The sequence below is a fragment of the Oryx dammah genome, unplaced genomic scaffold, assembly GCF_014754425.2.
Source record: "Oryx dammah isolate SB20612 unplaced genomic scaffold, SCBI_Odam_1.1 HiC_scaffold_4, whole genome shotgun sequence".
Taxonomy (NCBI): domain Eukaryota; kingdom Metazoa; phylum Chordata; class Mammalia; order Artiodactyla; family Bovidae; genus Oryx; species Oryx dammah.
In genome coordinates, this window is record NW_024070188.1 from 76,129,582 (window position 1) to 76,154,921 (window position 25,340).

A 25,340-nucleotide genomic window follows, 5' to 3' on the forward strand; every position below is an offset into this window, starting at 1 on the left:
CATTAAAACTTTGTTATGAAGACTAAATGTGACATTGCTCTAAACACGCAATGGCAGACAGAAAACCCTCAAGTTCCTCAGTATAGCCACTCGAGGATTACAACAGGCATGAAAGTTGTATTAAAAACAAGTAAAGAAAGAAATAGAGAACAATTATTCCAGCTGTCATATGCATGTGCAGCAGCATATATAAACAACCAGTAAAGTAGCTCAGTTTTTTTTAATGAAAATATGATACAGTTATATATGAGGTTATGGGCTCTAGACTAAGAGTTCTTGAGTTTTAATTCCAGCCTCAGCAATGAGTAATTCCAAGATCTAGGATAAATTCAGTAATAATTTTGTACCTTATATCTTCTCATTTATACAATGTGATTAATAACGGCACCTATCTCTAAGGACTGTTTTTGTGATTAAAGAAAATGATAGCCATCAACTAATTAGATCAGCAAATAGTAAATGTGACTTGTTTATCTTCCTCTACTAACAGCTAACCCAGTTTCCTGTTTTGCTACCATTATCTCTGTCAGGCTGAGAACCTTGGGCATCATCCCCTCTTTCTTTACTCTGTCCCTTTTACATCTGTCCTTATATATCCATTGTCATCCCCATTACGCTAATTCATGTTCCTATTCATGTACACAAGCAATGGATGACTTTATAATTAGATCCCATGACTGCAGACTTCTACCCTTTCAAAGTTCTACACCAGCTTAAAAACTCATCTCCCTAAAGTACAGCTCTTCTGGTCTTTCTTACAAAACTTTAAGGGTAGAGAGTAATGCTAGAGACCTTCAAGAATCTTTGTGATGCAGTCCAAATTTCCTTTAAAACTTCACTTCTCTGTTTCTGCTTTACAACAGCGAATTCCCATTTCTCACACTTTAATACTTCATAGCATTTCCTGTTACAGGAATGCTGGTATTCTGCCCCAAACTCTGCTTTTCTGTGTCTTCTCTGCCTTTCAAAGTTCAGTTAAAAATATCACTGCCTTCAGAAAGAGGTTTTGGAACTTTCTCCATCTACTAGGAAACTGATCATTTTCTACTTTAATGAAAACTTGCTCTTACATCTTGATGTTTAAATCTTATTTATGTTTTCATTCCCCAGAGTGACTTGACCAATGTATTGAAGAGTGAACCATATACAATAAGAATTGACTGAATAATTACAATAATTAATGACACGATGAAGTAGAAACAGCTTTTCATGGAAATTAAGGGTACCAAAGGACTATATGGTCTTGCCAATATACCTTTGTCTGTTCCAATTCTGAAGATAAGCTTTCCAAACTGCTAAAACTCAAGAAGCGTTCATGGCTGGAACCTGTTTGAAAAAGGTATCTGACCACTGTCTCTTTGTTTGTTTCAAATCTCTCCCATTTTCTTAATGTGACCTGAATTTGAAAAAATAACAATATATCATGTTAGGAATTATCAGAATGCCTCACAAAATACAGTCATATTTTCATTCATTTATTAGGCTGTGAACTTCCAGTTAACTCAGTTCCAATGTCAAATGACCACATTGACTAAAGATCATCCTTACATCTTCTATAGGAATTTCCCTTCTTGAGTCTCAGTTCACCTACAAAAAGGATATGTGGCCTAGGACTCAAATTTTTCTATCTGCTACAAAGCCCTATGAATCTAAGGATACTACTTAATGTAGGTATGGGACAAAGGAAAGAAACCCTTCAATGTGTCTCAAGAAAATAAAGGATTAAAGGGAAGATAGAAGAGAGAAAAGGGAAGATAGAAGAGAGAAGGGAGAGATGGAAGAAGGGAGAGAGAGAGACAAAGAAATAGGAGTGGGCAGTCAGTAGGTGAAAATAAAAATCCAAGAACACATTAACTTGTATGTATTAAGGGCACAATAAATCATAAAGATGAGACTGTTGGACTGTCCAGAAAAGTGAAATTATCCAGCAACAAATTTCTGGGTTCACACAAAAGTGAATTCAAACCCTAGCTTTACTATTGACTTTCAGGGAAAATCCTCAAACTCTCTATTTTTAAGCATCCACTCTTGGAAAATGTGCTAATTACAGTACCCATCTCACAAAGCTGATGCTATGATTAAAAGAGATCACTCAAGGAAGTGTTTAACAGATCGCTGGCACCTCAGAGGCAGGAAAAATAAATATTTGCTCCCACTAGTAGACTGAGCGACTTCACTTTCACTTTCATGCATTGGAGAAGGAAACGGCAACCCACTCCAGTGTTCTTGCCTGGAGAATCCCAGGGACAGAGGAGCCTGGTGGGCTTCTGTCTATGGGGTCGTGCAGAGTCGGACACAACTGACGCGACTTAGCAGCAGCAGCCGCAGTAGGAGAGTTAACTTGTGACCCGGAAGTTAATGCAGCCCATGATGAAACTTCCGGTTTCCTACCTGGATACGGCGCTCCTGTTTCTCCCGACTGTGCTCCACGCTGTCCAGGGTGCTCTCCAGCTGCTGCAGCTCCTCTTGGACTCGCCCAGGCAGCCCACCTTCTCCCTGCTGAGCCTGTGCGATCTGCTGTTGCACGTCCTTCTTCTTTGCATTGATCCTCTTTGTCTTTTGCTGGAAGCATTTGTTCAACAGATGGACAGAAATGTTAACTCTCTGAAGCAACTAAGTACGGACATAAACACCCTCGCTATAATGGAGGTACAGAAAGGTAAAATCTCCTGAGCGGGACCCTAAACTGCATTTTAAACTTGAGATGGATAGTTAAGATGGTAATGAAGGCTCTGTGATAGTCAAAGACGGGCACTATTTATAAATATTTTATGTTTTTTAATGGGAAACAACATAATTAATTTGGCCTGCAGGTTTTGTGTGCAGATTTAGACAATATGTAATATTTTGTGCAATACCCTGGCAAAACTATTCATTTGACATAATTCTCTTTGAAGAACTATATTCTGCCTAAAAATACAAAGCCCCAATTTCAATTTTTAAAAATCAATCATGTTCTAAAAATGCTAATATGAAGAGATTTAAGTCCAGGGTATATTCAGTATTATTAATATGTGAAGATATCTGAGGAAAGGTGTGTTTTAAAATAAATATTTTATTGAAGTATGATGTACAAACAAAAATGGTACACAAATCTCAAAATACAACTTATGAATTTTCACAAAGTAAACACACCATATAACCAAGCAGTTGGTTCAACAAATGAAGAGTTTTAATATTAATATATTACTGTGAATATCTATAATTTCATATTTCTCTGATTTAAAGTAAATGAAACCCAGACAACACTTTTACCAGTGATTGAGAACAATACAGCACTAAGCATTTTTTTTTAAGTCTAAAGGCTGCTCTTTTACAACTACTTCAATGCAACTTCCATTTTGACATATCATTACATAGACAGTTACTTAACATTTTCCTGTACATTAAGTTAGCTAAAATTCTGCCATTAGATTAATTTGAATCATACGTTCACTTCTGTTGAATTTGACAAGTAAAGCTGATTAAAATTGTTATCAATACATGTACCAGAGCTTCTTTAGTTCCAGTTTTAATCCTTCATGGGAGCACACTCTTTAGAAAGGACTGGTACTTCATGCTAGTTATAATTTCCCAAACCAGGATGTATTCAAAGTTGTAAACTGAAGATCAAAGGTTGTAACATAATAAAAGAATAGTCATCTCAAATATATGATAGTTTGTTTATGCTTTCCTTCTCTACTAAGAAAAGGATAATTTAGTGTTTTATGAAAGTTTTCATAGCTAAATCAATTTTCCTTCCACAATATTCCTTGAACATTTTGGTATCATCAAATCATGCTGGCTAAGAATTTTCCTTGCAAGATATTCTGAGATATTTAATATTTAATAAAGAGAACAGAAGTGCCAAGTTCTTTTAACTATTCAACTGAGTTCCTTCCCAAGCTCCCCATCTTCCCCACTCAAGTCAGTGAAGAGCCTTATTCTTCATCCGTCTGGTTCTCAGTAACTAAGCGACTTTGCATAAATGCCCCAGAGTAAAGAGGCATTCTACCTGGTGATGAAGGAGTAGTTGTTGTGCTTCAAACAAATTTTCAGTGTCCAAGATCTCGGCTTCCTCCTGGACTTCTTTAGAGCCAGTGATTAACTCTTCCAGGGAACTTTTGACTATTTCTTTGTACTGGACACAGTCTCCAAAGTTGCTTAACATCTTTTCAACCTAGATTTTCATGAAAATCAATCAAACTGTTAGATTAGGAACATCTATAGAGAATTTCAGATCTTTCAGAATCAGGGAACTGTGCCAGCCAAATGATTATTTTTTCTATGCAAGTTTATAAACGATTTCAAGAAATCCTGATAACTATTTGTTGTACTTTACATTCTTACATTATCTTCCCATATACAAAGTCATCAGATTCATAGGACAACATGGTCAGTAAAAATATTCTTGTTAAGAGGAAATGTGGCCTTGTGCATGCATGCTAAGTTGCTTCAGTCATGTCTGACTCTTTGCAACCCTATGGACCATACCCTGCCAGGCTCCACTGTACATGGGATTTTCCAGGGAGGAATACTGGAGTGGGTGCCATGCCCTCCTCCAGGGAATCTCCCTGACTCAGGGATCAAATCTGCATCTCCCGAAGCTTCTACATTGCTGGAGGATTCTTTACTGCTGAGCCACAGGGAAGCCAAATGCAGCCTTACTAGAAATGAAATAGATGGTCTTGTATACTATACAAAGGACTATAAACATTGAAATGTATATAAAGAAGTTTAAAGTGAGTAGATCTTGCCTAAAAGAGATTTTACTAGCCTGCTGGCTCAACATGAATGTGTTGCTATTATTAGCTATCAGTTATTTGGGCTTCCCAGGTGGCTCAGTGGTAAAAGAATCCTCCTGCCAATGCAGGAGATGCAAGAGATGCAGTTTCAATCCCTGGGACAAGAAGATCCCCGCTGTAGGAAATGGCAACCTACTGAAGTATTCTTGTCTGGAAAATTCCCTGGACAGAGGAGCTTGGCGGGCTACAGTCCATGGGGTCCCAAAGAGTCGGAGACGACCGAGCACAGCACAGCATCCCTTATTTACTCTGTTCCAGGCACTGTACAGGCTTCCCCTGTGGCTCAGCTGTTAAGGAATCCGCTTGCAAGCAGGAGACTTGGGTCTGATCCCTGGGTTGGGAAGATCCCCTGGAGAAGGGAAAGGCTAACCAAAACGCCCGTATTCTGGCCTGGAGAATTACAGGGACTATATAATCCATGGGGTTGCGAAGAGTCGGACATGACTGAACGACTTTCACTTCACTTCAGGCACTGTCAGTTCAGTCAGTTCAGTCGCTCAGTCGTGTCCAACTCTTTGTGACCCCCTGAATCGCAGCACGCCAGGCCTCCCTGACCATCACCAACTCCCGGAGTCACTCAGACTCACGTCCATTGAGTCAGTGATGCCATCCAGCCATCTCATCCTCTGTCGTCCCCTTCTCTCCTGCCCCCAATCCCTCCCAGCATCAGAGTCTTTTCCAATGAGTCAACTCTTCGCATGAGGTGGCCAAAGTACTGGAGTTTCAGCTTTAGCATCATTCCTTCCAAAGAAATCCCAGGGCTGATCTCCTTCAGAATGGACTGGTTGGATCTCCTTGCAGTCCAAGGGACTCTCAAGAGTCTTCTCCAACACCACGGTTCAAAAGCATCAATTCTTCAGCACTCAGCCTTCTTCACAGTCCAACTCTCACATCCATACATGACCACAGGAAAAACCATAGCCTTGACTAGATGGACCTTAGTCGGCAAAGTAATGTCTCTGCTTTTGAATATGCTATCTAGGTTGGTCATAACTTTTCTTCCAAGGAGTAAGCGTCTTTTAATTTCATGGCTGCATTCACCATCTGCAGTGATTTTGGAGCCCCCAAAATAAAGTCTGACACTGTTTCCCCATCTATTTCCCATGAAGTGATGGGACCAGATGCCATGATCTTCGTTTTCTGAATGTTGAGCTTTAGGCCAACTTTTTCACTCTCCTCTTTCACTTTCATCAAGAGGCTTTTTAGTTCCTTGTCACTTTCTGCCATAAGGGTGGTGTCATCTGCATATCTGAGGTGATTGATATTTCTCCCGGCAATCTTGATTCCAGCTTGTGTTTCTTCCAGTCTAGCGTTTCTCATGATGTACTCTGCGTATAAGTTAAATAAGTAGTGTGACAATATACAGCCTTGATGGACTCCTTTTCCTATTTGGAACCAGTCCATTGTTCCATATCCAGTTCTAACTGTTGCTTCCTGACCTGCATATAGATTTCTCAAGAGGCAGGTTAGGTGGTCTGGTATTCCCATCTCTTTCAGAATTTTCCACAGTTTATTGTGATCCACACAGTCAAAGGCTTTGGCATAGTCAAGAAAGCAGAAATAGATGTTTTTCTGGAACTCTCTTGCTTTTTCCATGATCCAGCAGATGTTGACAATTTGATCTCTGGTTCCTCTGCCTTTTCTAAAACCAGCTTGAACATCAGGCACTGTACTAAGTGCTTTACATACAGTATTACATTCAATTCTTGTAGTTAACTTTTGGGGTATTTTTTATCCATTTTAAGCTCATGGTTAAGTAGGAAATGGGGTATCAGAGTTAAACTCTACCAGTGGGCTTGTCTGACTCTCAAACCTGGGTTCTTAACCTCTGTAATTTACCTGAAACTGACCATGAAATAATGCTTCTAGTAAAAGTATGGATTTAGAAGCTTTGCACTTTAAATATAAATGGTGAACCTGAACTATTAATAACATATCCAATAATGGCACAGACTACCAAAGCAAAGATTCTGCTCATCTTCCCCACCAATCTTCATATACATAAGTGTTTGTTATAACCATTCAGTTTAAACTATTAATACACATTTTAAATAAAATTATTTGTTAAACTGAAACCCAAAGGAACCTTCCAGACTCCAGCCAGAGCTTCCGTTTAGCATGTGAATAAATAGTTTACCTCTGACAACAAAGTCCCGAGAGCCTTGAAAGAACTAGATAATTTTGCCAGCTCATCTCCTTGCTTTTGGGCTTCATCCTCAGAAGAAACTTCAATCAGAATTTTAAGCCTGGATTTCAGCCAGCTGAGAGTCTCCCCTTTTTTGGTAATACCACTTCTGATCTCCTGGAATGAAAGAACACTTTTGATGAGCAAAATAAAACTGTCAATCATAACTTTCCAGCAAGAAAGAACTCAGCCTAAGAAGGTTTGTAACACGGAGGTAGAGGAGCCAGACATTCATTCACCAACACAGTGCCCACTTATTTCACTTTTTGTTCACATCTTTAAGCAAAGTCTATGAATGCTAGAAGGAACTGTTTCCTCAATGCCAAAACTCGATGTGTATAATCAGTGTTCTCTATACCAAAAAATTCCCTCCGTAACTATCTACATATTTACAGATATTTCCTTGATCACAACCAAGATGCTTCCAAAAGTACTGTAGAATGTGTGACACCAGAACTGGAAATTATAACATATACTTTTTCACCTTATTTTCTGTAGCTGGAAGGAACACTGTATTTTTTTGAAAAAAAGAAAAAAGAAGAAATTGACAGAGTCTTTTTTTAAATTAGTGGGTTTCTTTTATTGAAGAGTTTATTTGGTGAATATTACTATGGATGCTCTAAAGATTTATGGTGCTAGTGGTAAAGAATCCACTTGCCAGCGCAGGAGACACAAGAGATGTGGGTTTAATCCCTGGGTTGGCAAGGCTCCCTGGAGTAGGAAATGGCACCCCACTCCAGTATTCTTGCCTGAAAAGTGCCACGGACAGAGAAGCCTGGTGGGATACAGTCCATGGGGCCGCAGAGTCAGACACGACTGAGCAGCTGAGCACAAAGATTTATTTTAACTTCATTAGCTCATATTTTATGTTTGACTTTGGTTGGTTTTTGGAAGTCAATACTCCAGATGGTAAGGTGCACAAACAGGAACTCAGCTCTAATCCAGGAAGAGAAGACTGATTGGCTAAGATGATACCAGAAAGACCCTAGGCATCAGCACTTGTAGGACTGGGGACCAGGGGAATGGTGCCTAGGGCTGCCTCTCCCTCCTGCACCTGCTTTGGGTAGCTGAGAGCTGTGGACTCAGACTGCCTGTGTTGCTACAAGAGGGTCTTACAGGGCCAATACTTACAGAAGAAATAGTTGGTTTTAGAAGCAAATGCTTTCTTCGTTCCAAGATGTGAACTTTTTGGTACCATAACAGCAACCAAGAGCAAATATAGACATCCGTCTACAGATGGACATGGTATTGTTGAGTAGTTTTAGCATGTCAAGGGGTTATAAATTTAATAGGGAAAAAATGAAAATCAGAGGATGGGAATAGAAGGGAAATGCATTCTTATCAGGGCTTCACTGGTGGCTTAGCAGTAAAGAACTTGTCTGCCAATGCAGGAGACTCAGGTTCAGTTCCTGAGTGGGGAAGATTCCCTGGAGAATGAAATGGCAACCCACTCCAGTATTCTTGCCTGGGAAATCCCATGGATATAGAAGCCTGGCGGTCTAAGGTCCATAGGGTCACAAAAGAGTCAGACACGACTTAGCGACTAAACAACACAGCATATTCTCATCAACAACTCTGTGACTTGCAGTGGTTCAAAATACTGAAAGATAAATAACATTCACAGCAGCGTGTGTCTACAAAGCCAAGAGCCAAGATAAGAGGGAGAGGGTTGCTGTGTGCCATTCACAGACTGCAAACTGGATTCAGGCCTGAGGTTCTGTCGCCCTGGCTGGGTTTATCAGGCAATACCCATGCTCACAGGGACTGATCCAACCCAAGCTGCAAGTGACATAGAAACGATGCTTAGAGACTGTGCCCAGTTCTCTCATCTTCTGTAACCCAGCTTTTGAGTGGCTGAAAATGCACAAAAACCTGCAGTGTTCTTGTTTTTCATGACTATTCTTGAGCTCCACTGTGTTGTACGCCCATGCATACAATTTTCCTCGCAAGATTCCCCATTAGCTAAAGAGGCATTAGAGGCACCACTGAACATGACTAAATCTCAGAGCTAACAATGATTCCATAGAGAACACCCCTACAGCTCTCCACAGTAACAGGGGGAGACTTCTTTTAAGACAACTTTCAGGAAGTCAATTTTTTTATAGAAAGAAAACAAGACATCAGTTAGACTGTTGCCATTATTGTTTTTATTAATAGTTATTTTCTAGTAACAAAAAAAGTGGCCCAGAACTTACCTCCAGAGCATGTTTAACTTCTCCTTGATTAGCAGTATCAATGGTCTCATTCTTAATCCCCTTTAACTGGGTCTCCTTTGCAGATATCCAAGAGGAGAACTCAGAAATTCTGAAATAACAGGTATTTCCTTATTAAAGGGAGAAAATATCCCCAGGGTTAGAATACATTTTCTATTTTGAGTTTATGCATGGAAATTTGATAATCAACTGATGAGCAAATGGGTTAACACATTGCTTTCAACTCATTAGCAAACTGATTAACAAATTTCCCAGCAATGGTTTCTCCCACATGAAGCTCAAGGCAGGAGAGGCTACCCCTGGGCTCAGTCACTTGAACCAAAGGGGAAGCAGAGCAGATGGAGCTCAGCGGTGGAGGAAGATGCATCTCAGAGTCTGGGCACATGGAAGTGAGGAAGGTACACCTGAGGTCTGTCCTCATGTGTCTCCACCAGAGACAGAAACCCAAAGAGGCAGAAGTCCCTTTTGCGGGGACATGAGGAAGTCAGAGAGAAAGAGATTGCCTAATTCTGATTCAAAGAGACAACATCTGGGTGACCTGGAAGTAATGCGCTTCACTCTTGTTTCCGACTGAAAGTGAACGTGAAAGTCACTCAGTCGTGTACGACTCTTTGCGACCCCATGGACTGTATAGTCCATGGAATTCTCCAGGCCAGAATACTGGAGTGGGTAGCCGTTCCCTTCTCCAGGGGAACTTCCTGACACAGGAATCAAAATGGGGTCTCCTGCATTGCAGGCGGATTCTTTACCGGCTGAGAGACCAGGGAAGCCCCGTTTCAGTTTTCTAACTGAAACTTATTCTTTAAATTTAATGAACCTTTTTTGTACAAGAGCATGTACACAATCATACCATCTGATTTTCTTCATTGCCTAAGATGAAACATACTTCACGACTTGTTTTGCAACGATGTCGGAATTAAAATAATTATGAAAGACCACGGCCTTCTCTGGGAGCCACCCGCAACTACCTGCTTGTGTAGTCCTTCCATTTGTCTGGGTCTCCCACCAGCTTCATGTAGGTGTAGTCAATAGCAGCTCTGAGCTCCTTGAGGGTCACGTGACAGGTCTCAGGTGTGTTCCGGACTGTATCCCGGACTGGAAGTTTCAGACACAGTTCTTCAATGAGCTGTAACCTTTTCTCACAGAGATGATGAGGGCCCTTGTCACTGAAGAAGATCTAGTGAGCAATAAACATTTATATAATCTCTGTGAGAATCCATACAAGACTGCTGTATTTTCGTGGCTGATTCCCATCTAGTCTAGCAGTATAAAGTAATTAAGCTACTGAGTGTTTTCAAACCCAAACGCAAGCATCAGTGATATACTTGAAGGGACGCCGGGACTCCCTGGGACGTACCCTGTGCTCTTTGATGATTTTTTCGCTGCCTTCCTGGGGCACCAGCTTGGTCTCTCGGTCCAGCTCAGCTCTGCACTCTTCCACAGAAGCTAAGAACCTGTTCTTCTCCACCTCAATCTTCAGATGAAGTAAATGATATGGAGCTTCTGCTTGAAGATCCTGCATGCCATAGGAAGAGTCCAGAAAATAGGATACCATTCCTGATCATGTACATTTTCCACTGAAGTGGCAGAAAATATGAGATAGTTCCTCTTCCAGGGGATCTTCCCAACCCAGGGATTGAACCTGTCTCTCTGACCTTTCCTGCACTGGCAGGCATATTCTTAACCACTGAGCCACCTGGACAGCTTAGCGCAAATGTGACTTAATCCCTTATTATCAGCATTGAGACTCTGTGCTTTGTACTTTTCCAAGTACCAGGACCACAGCCAAGCTTTTCAGCCTGCTGTGAGTTGGGTGTTTCCACAGTGATTATCCTATTTAACTTTAATAGCCCTATATGGTATTAATATTCCTATTTTAAAGATCAGACCCTTGAGGCTCAAGGTTAAGTAGAAAAGCTGGATTTGATTCTAAATCACATACTGATTTCATATTCCCGCTCCCTAGCATGTGTCCTTTTAAATCTTGTCAACAGCCCTATGAGGTAGGAAGGACAGATATTATGCTCACTACACAGGGGTTGAGGGGATGTGCAAGGAAACCTTTTTAGTGAAAAAGCCAGGATTAAGCAGCCCATGGCTCTGACCACCTGTTATGTCATCTTCTACTCGGAGCATACACTAAGAAAACACAAGCAAGCTAGCACACAAACAATGGCACCCTGACAATGGGAAATGTTTTACATTCTTCTTTGATACAAGTATAAGCTTCATTATTCCCTTTAGTTGTACAATTTATTTTTAGACTACTTGTCTCCTATGGCATTTAAAAGATTAACATAAAACACTGAAATAACTGATGAGAAAAATGAGTTAAGGCTTTGGAAAGACTAGGACAGATTATATCTCAGAGAGTTGAATGTATGTGTGTGTGTGTGTGTGTGTGTGTGTGTGTGTGTGTGTGTATGTAGATAAAATACAGCCTTCAATTATAGTCTCTATTCCACAGTACATTTTTGATAATGTTAAACCTCAAAGACATCTTTAAAAGCTTGGATTTCTGTAAGCATCTTTTTAAAAAAAAAATTCAAATTTAGCAAGTAAAAAGGTATTTCTTTTTAATTTTTATTGAAGCATAACTGATTTACAATGTCAGGTGTACAGCAAAGTGATTCAAATTATTATACATATATATATATATAAATATATACACATATATATATTTTCAGATTATTTCCCTTATGGGTTATTACAAAATATTGATTATAGTTCCTTGTACTATATAGCAGGTTCTTGTTGGTTATCTATTTTAAAAGGTATGTCTTTAATTGTGTTTTTCTTATGCAAAGGGCTGAAATTTTTAGCCTATGTTACTGAGGTTAGAAAAACAAAATCCAGACAGTGCCACAGCCTGATGGAGAGGGTTCCAGCTGCCTATTTTCTGGATCTCATGGCTTCTTCAGCTAACACATGTGAAATTCACCACTCAGTATTCCCTCAGAGCATCACTTGTGAGTCTGCTGCTAGTATAGCTTCCTCCAGTCTGCCCCAAGGATGACACCTTCAAGGGCCCCGTCACCTACAGCTGCTTCCCCTGACATGCAGATTCTGAAGTCTGCTTCCATGAGACAAGCCCACGCAAGACGCTCCAGTCACACTGAGCCCAGTGGAACCCGCGTGCCCCTGGCACACCCTCCAGCTTGCTTTCTTCCTCCCAGCCGCCCCCAGGTCTCTGCTGCTTCTTTAAGGCTCTAGCTCAAAACTAATTACCTGCCTTATTCTTGTCTGCTGTCCAAGTGGTCCACTTCTCTCTTTCAAAGCTTTCATCAGTGTATTACTTACACTTTTTGGAACTTATTATATATTGTACTTTTATTATTTTGCAACTAATTATCTCCCTTACTGGACTCTAAGCTCTCTGGGGGAAAGGATTATGCTTTGTTCATCACTGAATCCTTAACCAATAAATTGTTTCCATTTATATGTTTCAGATAATAACAAGCTAAACCAGATGGCAAAATCCTTGAAAACCTCAAATATATATATATATACACATATATGTATATACCTATCTATACATAGTACATAATTGCAGACTTTATATACAAATATATATAATATATAGGACTTCCCTGGTGGCTCAGATGGTAAAGCATCTGCCTGCAATGCAGGAGACCTGGGTTCTATCCCTGGGTCAGGAAGGTCCCTGGAGAAGGAAGTGGCTACCCACTCTAGTATTCTTGCCTGGAGAATTCCATGGATGGAGGAGCCTGGTGAGCTACAGTCCATGGGGTCACAAGTGTTAGACACGAGTGAGCAACTAAACACTTTCACACTTTCATACATAATGTATATATATGATGCTTTCATATGAAATATGAATACAGAATATATATTTCATATATATATGATGTATTTCATACACCATCCTACTGAAATTATAAGAAACATTTCTTGTAATTTCAATAGCATACCTAACATAACTAAGATGGGAAGAGTTTATGAAATGTCACTAAAAAAGTTAAATGCCTTGATGTTCGCATCCCCAAAAATAATCAGGAAAAGAAAGCATACTCTTAAGTAATATAATGAAATTGATAATACTTAAAAATAGGAAAAGCAGGACTTCTGTGGTGGTCCAGGGGTTAAAGACTTTGCCTGCCAATGCAGGGAATATGGGTTCAATTGCTGGTCCAGGAGATCCCCCGTGCCACTAGGCAATAAGCTCGTGTGCCACAATTACTGAGCCAGAGTGCCCTAGTGCCTGGGCACTTCAACAAGAGAAGCTACTGCAGTGAGAAGCGTGTGCACTGCCAAGTAGAGAGTAGCCCCTGCTCACCGCAACTTGGGAAAGCCCACATGCAGCAAAGAAGACCCAGTGCAACCGCACATAAACTAAAATTTAAAAAAATCTTTAAAGCTGTGGTACATATACACAATGGAGTATTACTCAACCATTAAAAAGAATACATTTGAATCAGTTCTAATGAGGTGGATGAAACTGGAGCCTATTATACAGAGTGAAGTAAGCCAGAAAGAAAAACACCAATACAGTATACTAACGCATATATATGGAATTTAGAAAGATGGTAACAATAACCCTGTATGCGAGACAGCAAAAGAGATACAGATGTATAGAACAGTCTTTTGGACTCTGTGGGAGAGGGAGAGGGTGGGATGATTTGGGAGAATGGCATTGAAACATGTATAAATGTGAAACGAATCACCAGTCCAGGTTCGATGCATGATACAGGATGCTCGGGGCTGGTGCACTGGGATGACCCAGAGGGATGGTATTGGGGGGGAAGGTGGGAGGGGGATTCAGGATGGGGACACGTGTACACCTGTGGCAGATGCATGTCGATGTATGGCAAAACCAATATAATATTGTAAAGTAATTAGCCTCCAATTAAATAAATTTATATTAAAAAATAAATAAAAAGCAGAGACAAAAAAATTAAAATTAAAAAAATCTTTAAGAAAACAGGAAAAGCAAAATTCTATCATATTCCTGTTTTATTCAAGCTCAGCTTTTTCAATGGCAAAGGTATTAAAAACTATGATAACTTTCCCTAGTTTCTACATTTCTGTGACCAGTGAACCCCCATGCCCTCATGTTCTCTTCCCTCATCCATGATACATGACCTTCCCGTGTGGTCCTGACTCACCTTCCACTGTTTGTGGAGCTTTCTGACGGCTTCCTGCAGGCCCCGCTGCTCCTGCTCAGGGAGAATGTCAGTGAGCTCATCACACGCTTTCAGGAAAGCATTGAGCACCCTCTGGTCCAGCTGACTGAAAAACTCCTGGCGTGGAGAAGGGGGAGAGTGGTCACGAGTGTCAGGCAGAGTAAAAGGCAGCATCAGACACCAGACAGTGAAGTAGTCACGCCTCTAAACAAGCCTCTTAGCCAGCTGCTGCCCTCTTCAAACCTTCCGGGTGACTACCATTTTGTTTTCAGGAACAAACTATAATTATCCACAATGATGAATTAGAAGCCGTTGAATCTGAAATTCAACTAGGACTTTTTTATTTTTTAGAAAAAAAGTCTTTGCAGTTTTCAAATTTGATAGATTATTCTAGAGAGCCAATGGGAGATCCTAAAAACTTGATCCCACAGGGACAGAGTTTTAGTTCTTCTTTGGTAAAAGTCAGAAGAGCTGAGTGGAAGCCAGGACTAAACCTCACCATCCCTCACTTCCTAACTGCAGTGTGTTCCAGGCCTTGCTGGTTCATTATGAGCCATTTCTGCATTCACACCAAGCACACAAACTGTGGACTGAATTGTGTTGCCCCGTCCCCACCATCCCATCCCATCAAAGTCATATATTGAAGCCCTAACCTGCGGTGTGATGATATCTGAGGGTGGGTCTCTCATGGAGGAATGAGTGCCCTTTTTCAAGGTGAGACATTGAAGATCTTCCCCTCTACCTATCTCTGCCATGTGAGGACACAGTGAGGCAACCAACTGCATATCAGGAAAAGTCCTCACCAGAACCCAGCCAGGCTACTACCCTAATCTCAGACTTAGTTTTCAAAACTGAGAAAATAAATTCCTATTGCTTAAGCCACTCAACCTGTCTTTATTATTATTTTTTTTATGGTAGCCTGGGCAGATGAATACAACACCTGCACAAATATACATGGCTAAGTCTCACAAAGTCTTAAGATTATGTATGCTGGGAAGCTACAGTGATTCAAAAGAAAGAACAGCAGAGTAGCGGTGTATAAATTTGAATGAGATGTTGGATGGTCATGGACATCAAACCTAAATCCATCAGCTACATCACAAATGCATTGCATTCATCATTTGAGAGTGTGGCTTACATAAATATCCACTGAAATTTCAGGAAAAAAGTATACATTGTTAGAGGGAATCATCTCCATACACCATTTAAGAGATTACTCATATTCTCAATACTGATATAATTTAAATGAGTATGATTAACAGGGAGACGGCTTCACAATACAGGCTCAAGCTGTAGATCAGCTATCAAACTTCAAGTGATATGGCACCTATTCCACATGTGAGATGGCAGAATTATGATATAAGCACAAAGACTTAGCCATCCCCCTAAACTTCTCTCTTAGAAAGCACATTGTTGGTCATGAAAGAGTGTTTCAGCTAAATAATGAGTTAGTAGTTTGGAGAGTCTGAATTATCTCTCCCATGGTTATCTGCTACTCCAAGGGCTCAAGAATGGCCAATTATAGGGCAGCTGTCAACTGTTTCTGAGGTTCTTTTTGCTGTCATTTCTTCGGGTTTCGTATCTAACAAGTTCCCGCTCCTGGCTCATTTCTCCCTCTCCGCTCTCTTTCTCCCCTTCTCCTCTCCGCTTCCTTCTTCCTTTCCTTCTCCTCCCCCTCCATTTTCTTTTTCTTCCCTCTCTCTCTGTCTCTCTCTCCTTCTCTGTATTAGAACATTACGCTCTTTTTATTTTTCATCCAAGATGGCTTGCTCATGTCCTCACGTCCTCAAGGGCCCACGTGGGATGCACTCACGGTGTGTCTCTTCAGCAGGTCTTCCGGGTCCCCCTTTTCCTCCAGGCCCTCCTGAGCGACCCTGAGCACCTTCTCCAACTCAGCTCGAGACTCCTCAAACTTCTTCATCAAGCGGCTGTTGGTTTCCACATGTTTCTTCCAATCTCCAGTTTTCTTTACCATATTCTTGATTAAAAAAAATAATAATCATAATGGGATATTGATCTCTAGTCATTGAAAATGTCATTTGTTAAAGAATACTATTTCTTTCAAAAAACACTTGGAAGGAATATATGTCATTATGATGAGAATAAGCAATCCTTCTAAATATTAATTAATAACAAAGAAAGAAGTAAAATGATTGGTTTCCAAACACCAGTAGATGAGCTGTTTGTCAAGAGTGAAGACATGAAATGGGGTAATTACAAGTCTTCTTGGAATTTTCTTCATTCACATCTCTAAGGCAGGCAGTGAACCTACCTGAAAAGCAACATGCATATCTGCAATCTTTCTCTGTAGCTTCGTCTGATCAAAATGCTTTAACACGTTGCTCAAGGTCACAAACTTCTGAACGCTCTGGCTGCCTTTCTCAATTTGAGTCATGGCTTTCTTACAGCTTTCTTGACAAGCCAACAGTTCCTACAAGGAAAGGGAACTCATAACAATAGTATTTAAAAGGGCAAGAAAGAATGAGAGTAATCATACAAAACATTAACAACATTATATAGCTTTTTGGCTTTTAATCAGCAATAAGTAAAACCAAAAGTATGGAGAGGTGGTGCTTTTCAGAAAAGCACGATTTTAAGCAATCACTGAAGTCAGTGCCTTTTATATAAGGTATTTAGATGTCATGCTGAGGTTTCTGAAATCTTTTACATTTCATGCCTACCTTATTAATATCAAGAGAATGACAGAGCATCAAAATTGTTATCTGCCTGGTGCATGCCTTCCTCCTACCAACCAACAGGTCCATAATTTATTGTATAAAACAATAATGAAATCAATATACATATCAGGCTATAATCTGCCTCAATAAATTTAATGCCAGTGCATATTATACTTTACTGAGTTGGTTGAAGCAGTATATATAAATTGAATATCCTAAATTATACAACATTTGAATTCTTAAGGTTTACAAACTATCAACCTCATTAATAAAATGGAGGACCCCAGGTTGGTTGGTGGATTAGTTGTTAAATTATGTCTGACTCTTGCATGGACTGTAGCCTACCAGGCTCCTCTGTCCACAGGATTTCCCAGGCAAGAGTGGGTTGCTGTTTCCTTCTCCAAGGCATCTTCTCAACCCAGGGGTCAAACCCAGGTCTCCTGCATTGTAGGTAGATTCTTGCATTACGGGTGGATTCTTTACCAACTGAGCTCCCAAGTGGACCCCAGATTCTAACACAAAAGGCAGCAGACTAGTGGGCCTGGGAATACTTGGCAGTTGTCACGCATTTGCAGATGAAAAGCAATGGTGACTCATAAGCCTTTCACCCCTGACTGTATCCTGGGATCCTGGCAATTTCTGCCTTAGACAGCATGGAAATTATTCAGCTCCACGGCAAGCAGTCGTTTTTTTTGACTTGAATCTACACCATTTGCACTTCAGCATCCTTGATTACTTGGAAAAAATAGTTCAAACTGGTAATATAGATACCAGTTTGGGTAACTTAGATGCAAATATTAAGAGCAAGATTTCTGTTTTATTTGGGGAAGACAGAGTAAGGATTTACTTGTTCATTTTGAACATTTAGGAAGTAAGAGAGTAACATATGTTAGAAAAATCTTGAAGTGAAAGTGAAAGTTGCGCAGTTGTATTTGACTCTTTGTGACCCCGTGGTCTATACAGTCAATGGAATTCTCCAGGCCAGAATACTGGAGTGGGTAGCGTTTCCCTTCTCCAGGGGATCTTCCCAACCCAGGGATCAAACCCAGGTCTCCCACACTGCAGACATATTCTTTACCAGGTGAGCCACCAGGGAAGCCCAAGAATACTGGAGTGGGTAGCCTATCCCTTCTCCAGCAGATCTTCCTGACCCAGGAATCAAACCGGGGTCTCCTGCATTACAGGTGGATTCTTTACCAAGTGAGCTATCAGGCAAGCCCTAGAAAAATCTTACTCATATTTTACCATTAAAAGTAGTAAATACAATTTTAATTGTGAAAGGATTATTTGATGGAGACATATAGCAATTTGGGAACATAGGAAATGGCACTATGATTTCAAACTGAAAGACAATCTTTAACCAATAGGAGGAGAAGCCATTAGAATAGGGTTTGGTGGTATAATCATTGCGTGTGGGCTGAGTCGCTCAGTTGTGTCCGACTCTGCAACCCCACGGAATGCAGCCCACCAGGCTTCTCTGTCCATGTAACTTTCCAGGCAAGAACACTGGAATGGGTTGCCATTTCCAACTCCAGAGGAATCTTCCTGAATCAAGGATTGAACCCACGTCTCTTGCATCTCCTGCATTGGCGTCATCATTGTGACTTATCATTAATAATAATAATTATGTTAATTGCTACCAGTTATAGAGTATGTACCCTAATGTGTTAGTCCTATTATAGAATATTTAATATAATCTCTACAACAAGTTCTCAATTTGGGTACCACCACTCGCATTTCAACGTGAGAAAGCTAATCAAGGCTTTGTAATTTGCTGTATCAGTTCTGAATACCTGTCTGACTCACTTCAGATGTTCTCTGCTCTTTCTGCTAAGTGACGCTGACTTCCTTCCATGAGTCTACTTTGATGAATACAGTGGCAAACCTTTTGCCCATCAGTTTCACCCTCTGTTGTTTAAGTTCATTTATAATAAACCAACTAAATAAGCCAATTAACTGTCACACTCAGTAGGAGGCTGTTCTGCATGCAGATTTGCTTACTAAAACTGAGACAAAGAAGAATGATTCTCACTCCAAATACATTTCCAGAATGCTATGATCATGTCGATTGATCTAATCCTAAAGGCGTGAAAAGATCTCATAAGACAGACGACAGACACCGGACAGAAATGGAATGCAATTATTTATTTCTGTACATAGCTCAATATATACAGTTTAAAATTTATCTATACAATTTTTATCTACATTAATATGCAGGTATGCCTAAGTTACTTCAGTCGTGTCTCACCCTCTGCGACCAATGGACTGTAGCCCGCTAGGCTCCTCTGTCCATGGAATTCTCCAGGCAAGAATACTGGAGTGGGTTGCCATGTCCTCCTCCAGGGGATCTTCCCAACCCGGGGATTGAACCCACATTTCCCTGGTTTCTGCATTGGCACGTGGATTCTTTACCACTGAGCCACCAGGGAAGCCCCTATGTAAATATACCTATATATAAATATATAGAGCGATAACATTTTTTATTCTATCTGTAGTGAATAGGGTTTTCATCTTTGGCCATGCGTTTTTGTTTTGAGTTGCCAGTACTATTCTATTAAAAGTTTTCTTCTCCTATCACTGAATTTCTATCATTATATGCACCTTAATGTTACTGTCTCTGCATTCAATTAACTAGGTCTCCTGAAAGAAAAATTTCCTTACCTGATGTTTCTGTTTAAAAAGAGGACTAGATTGTGCCTCGTGTTCAAGAACTGTCATAATTTCATCGATTTTCCCAAGTGAGTCATAAAAGGCTGTCATCTGCTTTTCCAGTTCCTCCAACGGTACCAACAGCTGTTGAGACTCAGAAAGGAGTGGGGAGTAACAGTCTTTGACCTTTAAAAAAACAAAGACACAAATTCCATTGAAGGCCATGAAAGACCATAAGCTCGGGGCACTATTCATGGCTCTTGGGAATGTTTTCTTCATTATAGGGTTGTTTTGTGCTTACAGATCTCCAGAGATACTCTTTAATGATATTTCCTGTGTATTGTTAAATTTTGATGTTAAAAAAAAAAAGCACTACTATTGTACCACTGAGACAAGTAAATGCTACTGAGCGTTCTCACGAAAATACATCTATAGGATGTATTTGCTCATTTGGATAGGTCTAACTCATCCAAATTATGTCAGTGAGCTAGATGGCATCAAATTCCATTTTATGAACTCTGCAACCCATCTTCACACTGGGCTCAAAATCTGACCTAAGACAGTCATGAATGACCATTATCTAAGCCAACTTGGACTTTCCAACTTCATTTCTAAGAACTCCACTACTTGACCCCTTAACTCTAGACAAACTTACAAGTTGTTGATGTGTTCCTCCCAGGGAGGTCCTGTGCCTCTCCTAACCTCCTTCAAGCTCCATGCTTAGCCACTCTTTCCCCATCGATAACCCACTCACACCAAGCACTCATGTCATATGCAAATTTATTCACAAAGGTTGTCATGCTGGTTCTCCCTCATCTGAATTGGCCCAGCTCTCATCTGTTACTTCTTTTTTTAAAAAATGTAATATACACCTGCATTGTCTTTATCTTCATGATGAGCTCCTGAAGATGAAGATCTTGACCAAGTTTTTGCTTTGTCATATTTGTTGGAATCTAAGAACTCATACAATCTTGCAAGAACTTCCTGTCCCCCTCATTTTATTTAGAGTTGCTCCCAGAGTATAATGGGTTGACCAAAATATCTATTTGCATTTTCCCTAAGGTGGTATGAAAAAACCTGAATGGACTTTTTGGTCAACCCAATGCTTTTAGAAACCAAGGAAAGGAAATTAAGTATCTGTTAGTAGATCATTTATTTTTTTTATTTACCTTGTAATTATTCTCATGCTCTTGGATATACCAAATGAAGGAGAAACTCATAGAAAGCAAGCCACTGTCCTGTTGCCACAGGGCTCTGTTAAAATTACTGAACAAAATAAAGATAATCTGCTGACATGCGTAATAATTGGTATGCTTTCTAAATCTTCTCAGGACACAAAAGGAATCTTACCAAGATGCTACATCTAACACAGCAGTTAAGAAAGTGTGATGACTTACTTGTGTCTAAAGGAGCAATTTGCTTTCTCAGAAGTTGCCCTAAATCACTAAGCCCAACCTAGGCTGAGATGTGCCAGCCCAAGACACAGCTCTAAAGGCTGCTTGAAGGTTATCCAGTTGATAATGTTGACTCCAAATCGTACCAAATCCTTATAAATCATCTTGGATATTTGAAAGGATTTAAAATTAGCATTCTCATATATACCAGTTTGACAAAATTTTATCTTCCTTCCATGGCCTTGATTCTTCCTATTTCTACCTGTCTCATTTATTCCTTTTTTGAATGAATTCTATATTGGTCTTTCTCTTTCTAAATTTCCTTTCCTAATTAAAAGAGTTTTCTGTTTTATTTCCCTTTGTTTTCCAATTCTTCATTATAAAATTTTCTCTTCACTTACATAATCACTCCTTTTTTTTTTTTAAGGAAAAAACCAGGTATTAATTACCCAGTTAAATGGACTTTGAGAACAATATCATCTTTATAAAATGCAACTTTAGATAGATAAAACATCCTAATGAAACTTCCAAAGCTGTTAAGGAAAACCCCTCAATAGAATAGAAATGACTTATGGGTCATTTCATATTCTTTGAGTTTCCTGCACAGAAGTGGCATAAATGTATGTATCCTAAGTCCAAAGTGAGCTCTGTGAGATGAATAGGGAAGAATTTCACTATTCTGTGATTGTGCAAGTGAAAAAAAAATGGTGTAATAATAAAGAGCGTGTAAGTATGTCTAATATCAATACACCCCAATAGAAGAGTATGCTGGAATTCTTTCTCACATAAGTATATGATGTCTTCCTCCTCCTCTTCTTCTCCCCTTGCTTCCCATTTCATTGCTTCTAACTGGTCCTCTGTTGTTCCAGAGGAGGCTTACCTTTCTATTAAAATACATGTACTAGTACTTCTAATGAAAGAGGCAAAGCTTTAGTTATCATCTCCATAGTTTCATTTTTTAAAGCTCATGACAAAGTTACTAGATGAAGAATCCCAATAAGAAATAAACACAGGATCTGCTAACAGGTGAATGAGTTGCCTGCAGTGACAAAATAGTAGTAAGATGAGCTGAAAGTGATGTTAGTCCTTAATGGAGTTTCATGCTTTAAAAATATTTTCCCACCTTGGTTAGTTGCTCTTTGAGCCCAGACATGGTTGCAAACATTTCATTAGCTTCTTCTTGAGAGATCTCTTTGGTAATGAGGTGCGCTGTCTTTGTTATCATCTTATACTGAGCATCCATCACAGGTACCCTCTGTTCAATATCCTACATGAATCATTGAAACAGCTATGTTAACACATGTTACATTTACTCTTAATTTCAAGAGTTCACAAATGGATACAAATCAGTATGTACTGAATAAAACTCTATACTTGTAATAATATTTTGGAGAGTCCAACGATTACTTTCCTTCATTACTAATATATTGATATAAGAAAATAAATAGAAATAAATATAAGAAAATAAATAAAATGAATAGAATTTAACAAATAAATTTCCTTAAATATCACCATAAATCCTTAGGTTAACATAAAGATAAGCAGAAGTAATCCTTACACTTTCAAAATACATATCAATGTAATCTGTAAACATTATATCAGGTAAATGCATGTTAACAATTTGGGGCAATTCTGATTTTAAAAATGAAACAACTTACTTCTTTAAAATGAGTAACACATTGTCATTGCAAAAATTTGTAACTTAGAGATAATAATGAAAATTTAATACAGTCTTCTCACACCAGAGCCAACACCCCTACCACCACAAGGCTCTGCTAAAATTACTTAAACAAAATTAATATTTTTCCTGTGTGTATTTACACCTATTTTTATTTTTACAAAAAAAGGATGATGCTTTGTTTTGCTTTTCTTACTTAATGATGTATTGGAAAAGTCTTTCCGTGTCATTAAATATTCTTTCACTGCTTCATTTTTGAGAGCTGCCGGGTATTCAAAATATGTAAATAGCATGATTTGTTTAGTAAATCCTTTATTGTTGGAGGCATTTATGTGGAGGTATCTCCAGACATCTGTTTTTCCCTAGTACTTTATAATTTGGTTGTAGAAAATGAAAATTTCTATTAAAAAACTATTTTGAAGTTACCCTATGGTCAATCTTAAAATATTTAGATAGCTTTTTTATGAGAGGCAGAAATCAGGATATGCATACATGTCACAGTGATGCCAAGGAGACACAGAAACAGTTCTTGTAATGACCTAAGTAACTTCACTGATCTTTTTTTACACAATAGAATTGGTTTTTCACTTTGTGTTCCAGAAAACCAGCTCACCTCCAAGTCTTGAATTAATAACTTGACATTAATAAAAGAGACTTCTAAGGGCTCTGAAAGTTTCCTATGGGCTTCGGTTGCAAAATCAGACAAGACAGTAACACAATCGTTGTATTCTTTCTTCATTCTGTCCAACTCATCAGCTCGAGCATACTGTTCAGAAAAGGGAGTGGTGCAACACAGAAAACCATTAAGCCAAGACTCAGGAAGCTTGTTTAACTTTCATTTCTACATACTATCTGGAATTGTTAGGTGGTAGGAAAGACTGATTCCTGATTCTTATTTTAGATATGCTTGAAGTTAGTCAAATTACTGTGAAAAGAAGAAAGGAGCTAGCATAGAAGCAACAAATTATGATTTAAAGCATGAATCATTCTATGTAAGTAAGCTCCATATGTCAACATAATCTTTAATCAAATTATACATTTCTGTTATGTTCCTCCATTACAAATTGGAAAGAATAAAGGACCAAATAGAAACATAACAGTTCTAAACACATCTGTACTCTGCCTTAATAAGCCCATGCTATAACAGTAAAGAGTCTCTAAACAGTCTGTTTATCACAACATTTATGACACACCCATGCTCTAGGCATAAACATATTTGAAAAACATACTTGCTTGACTTCCATAAACAACTCCCTCCATCGCCCATTTAGCAATAGTAATTGTTGTTTGAGATCACGGGAAACCATCTCATCACATGTTTCGATTAAAAAATTGCCAGCATCATTCATGGCAGTGTGCTGCTGTATCCAATGAGGCAAATTTCGGAAAAAATCCTAAACAAGAAACAATGCATACTATTGTAAATCATAAACCAAATGTTAATAAATGATATGAAAGTAACCAGACCATGAGAAATATCTTGGTTCTAAAATTTGTGCAAATTTTAAGGTGAATTTTAACTTTCTTTCAAAATGGAAAATTTTAATAAAAAAGTTAAAAAATGTGAACTAGAAATTGTGCCTTTTTACAAAAACATGTATGCCACACATTTTGCTGAAAACAAAACAAAACATGATGACCATATTCTGTTATTCCTATTTTACAGATGAAAAAGCTGAATTTCTGTGAATGTAATGGATTTGTTCCTCTATTCTTCAGGCTAGTAAATACCAGTGCCAGAGTCATATAGAAGGTATATTTTTAGGGAATATATAGCTTTAGGGAATATATATATCTTTTTCAAGAAACATTTTACTGATTACTTTTGATATTAAAATCAAATTTTAAAATCTGAATACAGTCCATGAAGATAATTAACAATCATGAAGATAAACTCTTCAAGGAAAATTAAAAAATAGTAATTATCTGGGCCAAGAATACATAATACAATGACATCCTTCCTTATTTAAGGTTACACATTTGATGATGGAGCAGCTTCCACTGGATTTCAAATTGTGTGCATGAGCACACACACACATATGCACTATGGTAAAAACCAAGAACACCATAATTCAAAATCAATTTCACAAGTCGTGTGTGGCAGGACTTCCTACATAAACCGGTGAGAACACTTCTGTTTCTGGTGGTTATATCCCCTTGGATGAAATTAACACATATGACATCTGCTAGGGCACTGCCAGTCTAATCAGAAAAGCCAAAATCTGTGTGGGTTACAGTGCCCAGGTACATGAAAGTACTTAATCTACATGAAATATAGAATGGGAAACATAAAAATTATACAACTGCTTGTATAACATAATAATCAAAGAACTAATCTTGAATGGCAAGCAGTAATTCTAAGTGCTATACCTCTTAATGGGGAACCGGCATTTTAATGTTTTACATAAAAGTTGTTTTTCCATGAGAAAATACCAGACTCCCATTGAGAAGGATATATACAGAAATCAGTCCATTTCATGTGATATTTTAATGTAAGTGATATTAAAGACAGGGATTCTTGCACACACCTGTAACAGGAGGAAAGAGAATCACTCCTACCCAGAAGACCTTAACTGACAGTTGATAAAATCCAAAAACAAACTTCCAGAGAGACA

At 38.9% G+C, this 25,340-nt stretch overlaps 1 protein-coding gene across 15 annotated transcripts in view; it reads right to left on the reverse strand.

Annotated features, from left to right (window-relative positions):
• SYNE1 (spectrin repeat containing nuclear envelope protein 1) overlaps positions 1-25,340 on the reverse strand; it is a 494,970-nt gene that overhangs the window by 305,509 nt on the left and 164,121 nt on the right. For all 15 annotated transcript variants that reach the window (XM_040238711.1, XM_040238710.1, XM_040238708.1 and 12 more), the window contains 14 exons: positions 23,955-24,119; positions 23,339-23,491; positions 22,171-22,314; positions 19,666-19,839; positions 16,599-16,757; positions 16,140-16,304; positions 14,309-14,443; positions 10,540-10,698; positions 10,151-10,359; positions 9,165-9,273; positions 6,922-7,086; positions 3,995-4,159; positions 2,392-2,562; positions 1,256-1,396 (listed from right to left, as the gene is read on the reverse strand). In XM_040238711.1, coding sequence (XP_040094645.1) covers positions 1,256-1,396; positions 2,392-2,562; positions 3,995-4,159; positions 6,922-7,086; positions 9,165-9,273; positions 10,151-10,359; positions 10,540-10,698; positions 14,309-14,443; positions 16,140-16,304; positions 16,599-16,757; positions 19,666-19,839; positions 22,171-22,314; positions 23,339-23,491; positions 23,955-24,119 — 2,214 coding nt within the window. The remainder of the gene's footprint in view (positions 1-1,255; positions 1,397-2,391; positions 2,563-3,994; positions 4,160-6,921; positions 7,087-9,164; positions 9,274-10,150; positions 10,360-10,539; positions 10,699-14,308; positions 14,444-16,139; positions 16,305-16,598; positions 16,758-19,665; positions 19,840-22,170; positions 22,315-23,338; positions 23,492-23,954; positions 24,120-25,340) is intronic.